This window comes from Orbicella franksi, chromosome 9 (genome assembly GCF_964199315.1).
Source record: "Orbicella franksi chromosome 9, jaOrbFran1.1, whole genome shotgun sequence".
Lineage (NCBI taxonomy): Eukaryota > Metazoa > Cnidaria > Anthozoa > Scleractinia > Merulinidae > Orbicella > Orbicella franksi.
The window spans coordinates 8,635,089-8,637,177 of record NC_138153.1 but is presented as its reverse complement, the minus strand read 5'-3'; the positions used below and the strand labels follow the sequence as shown (position 1 = coordinate 8,637,177).

Here is a 2,089-nt window from a genome sequence, read left to right as displayed (position 1 = left end):
CTGTTAAATTATTAGCAAAATGGTGTTAACTTTTGAGAATCGTTTCAAGCTTGTTGCATGCAAATTGTAAAGAAAATCTAATGACTAGATTTTCTACAAATAAACAAAAGCGATTTTAAAGGCCTGTTTATGTTTATTCGTGTTCCCATGGCAACGGCACATACGTCATCTTAACCATCAAAAAACCAAAGTTTGTGTTGTTAACTTGCTTGCTGCCAGTTTTGGCGACCGAGGGATCAAGGGGTTTGGAGAAAAAGATGAATGAAACACAGGTATCAAAACTGTGTTCAGCCACCTTAAGAGGAGTGTTAGATGGTTCCAAAACATTGGGAACGAGTGTAAAACAGTCTCGAAAGCCCACACATTGAGCTGTCCATTTCAGATCAACTCATAATCTCTTGAAGGTACTTCTGCTGCACCCCTTCCTCTCCTACCCTAACCAGGACCCATTTATAGATCTGGGCTAGGAGAGGCACTGTGAGAGTAGAAAAACAATGCAATGATCCCAATGGGGGTCCATCGCACCAACCATTGAGCCACCGACCTTCGTCCTCCTTAAGACTGGAGTGGAGTTTACCTTAACATGACAGTTACTAAGTGTAATATCCTTCTACAGGGGTAATTTGGGTGTGTGGAAACCTTTAACTTAAGGAGGCCCCAGAGTAGGCCTGGATTTATACACGCTTTGAAAGTAACGCGGTGGACACGCAGCTCTCTAAAGCCTGCAGCCGGATTAATATAAGCAGATAGAAATTATCATGTATGGTATATTGCCTTGCAGAGAGCTGAGGAAGCTCAGGGAATTTAATTTATACCTAAACAACTTTACTGATGACCCAAGCAGAAGAAGATACAAGAAGTTTACCGGCGGTTGCCATACACACTGTAATTTTGGCTCTATCTGCCATTTTTGCACTCATGGGAAACTCGCTCGTCTGCCTCGCTTTCTACCGAAACAGAAGATTACGAACTGTTACTAATGTCTACGTGTTGTCCTTGGCAGTAGCTGATATAATGGCATCCACTTTTGTACTTCCTTTTTCCACGGTCGCTTCTGGTTATCGAGCATGGCCTTTCAATTTCTACTTTTGCCAAGTCAACGGCTTCATTTCTTATTTATGGGGTACAATGTCAGTAAATATTTTGGTGTTGACTGCTGTTAATCGTTACATTTGCATCGTGAAACCTCACCTTTATCCTGCTCTGTTCACAAGGAAAAAAACTCTTTTTTCGATCCTTTCGGTTTTGCTGCTCACGCTCACACCATGCCTGACAGCCACACTTGTCATACCGATTTTATTCCAGTGGTATCCGCTTGATTTAGCTGTTAAAGTAACAGCGCTGGAAGTTCGAGCTGATGTTTCTAAAATTACGGTTGGATTAGTCGGCCTTGCGATGTCTTCAATCATATTTTGTTACGGAAGCGTGTATCGCACCATAAAGCAACACAATTCTGTGGTCAATCCATCGCTACAGGACATCACCAATCAAGTAACAGTTAACCGACACGAGATTCAGGCATCTCGGGTTCTTCTGGCTACAGTTATAGGATTTGGACTTTGCTGGATTCCCCTAACAGTTGTGCGAAGTCTTAATACATATGTTCAATCTCCATTGCCTTCATACTGGTTGTCTTTTTCAACACTGTTTGCTTACTTCAGTTCGTGGATCAACCCAGTCATATATGGCGTCATGAATAGAGCGATGAGGAAGGAATTTCTTAAGCTTTTACATTGTCAAAGCAAGGCTCAATAAGGTAATTTTCCATTCTGTTTCTTTTAGAAACAGTTGTAGGCTTTTGCGGAGCTTGATGTTTCATAGCAATCGTATTTTGACAAGCATATGCTTTTCAAATTTGCAATTTTCTTGTTTCTATAAATGTGAATATTTCCGCATCTTAGGGCTTGTGAGCATTGTGCGATTACTTTGGAGCTGTATAATTTTTGTTTGTTTCCTAAAGGTTTTGGAAAATCGAGAAATTCATGATGGCGATTCCAAGATGGCGGCTTTGGATATCGTGATGTAATTACTACGTGACACAACGTCATCATCTGATGCTGCTAACCTCATAAAGAATATTTTGGGATGT

General features: G+C 41.0%; 1 protein-coding gene across 1 annotated transcript; it reads left to right on the top strand.

Annotated features, from left to right (window-relative positions):
• The first annotated feature begins 541 nt into the window (after positions 1-541).
• Positions 542-1,755, top strand: LOC145497332 (melatonin receptor type 1A-like). Its single transcript, XM_081477158.1, has one exon. The coding sequence runs from the start codon at positions 832-834 to the stop codon at positions 1,753-1,755; it is 924 nt and encodes a 307-aa protein (XP_081333284.1). The 5' UTR covers positions 542-831.
• The last annotated feature ends 334 nt before the right edge of the window (positions 1,756-2,089 follow it).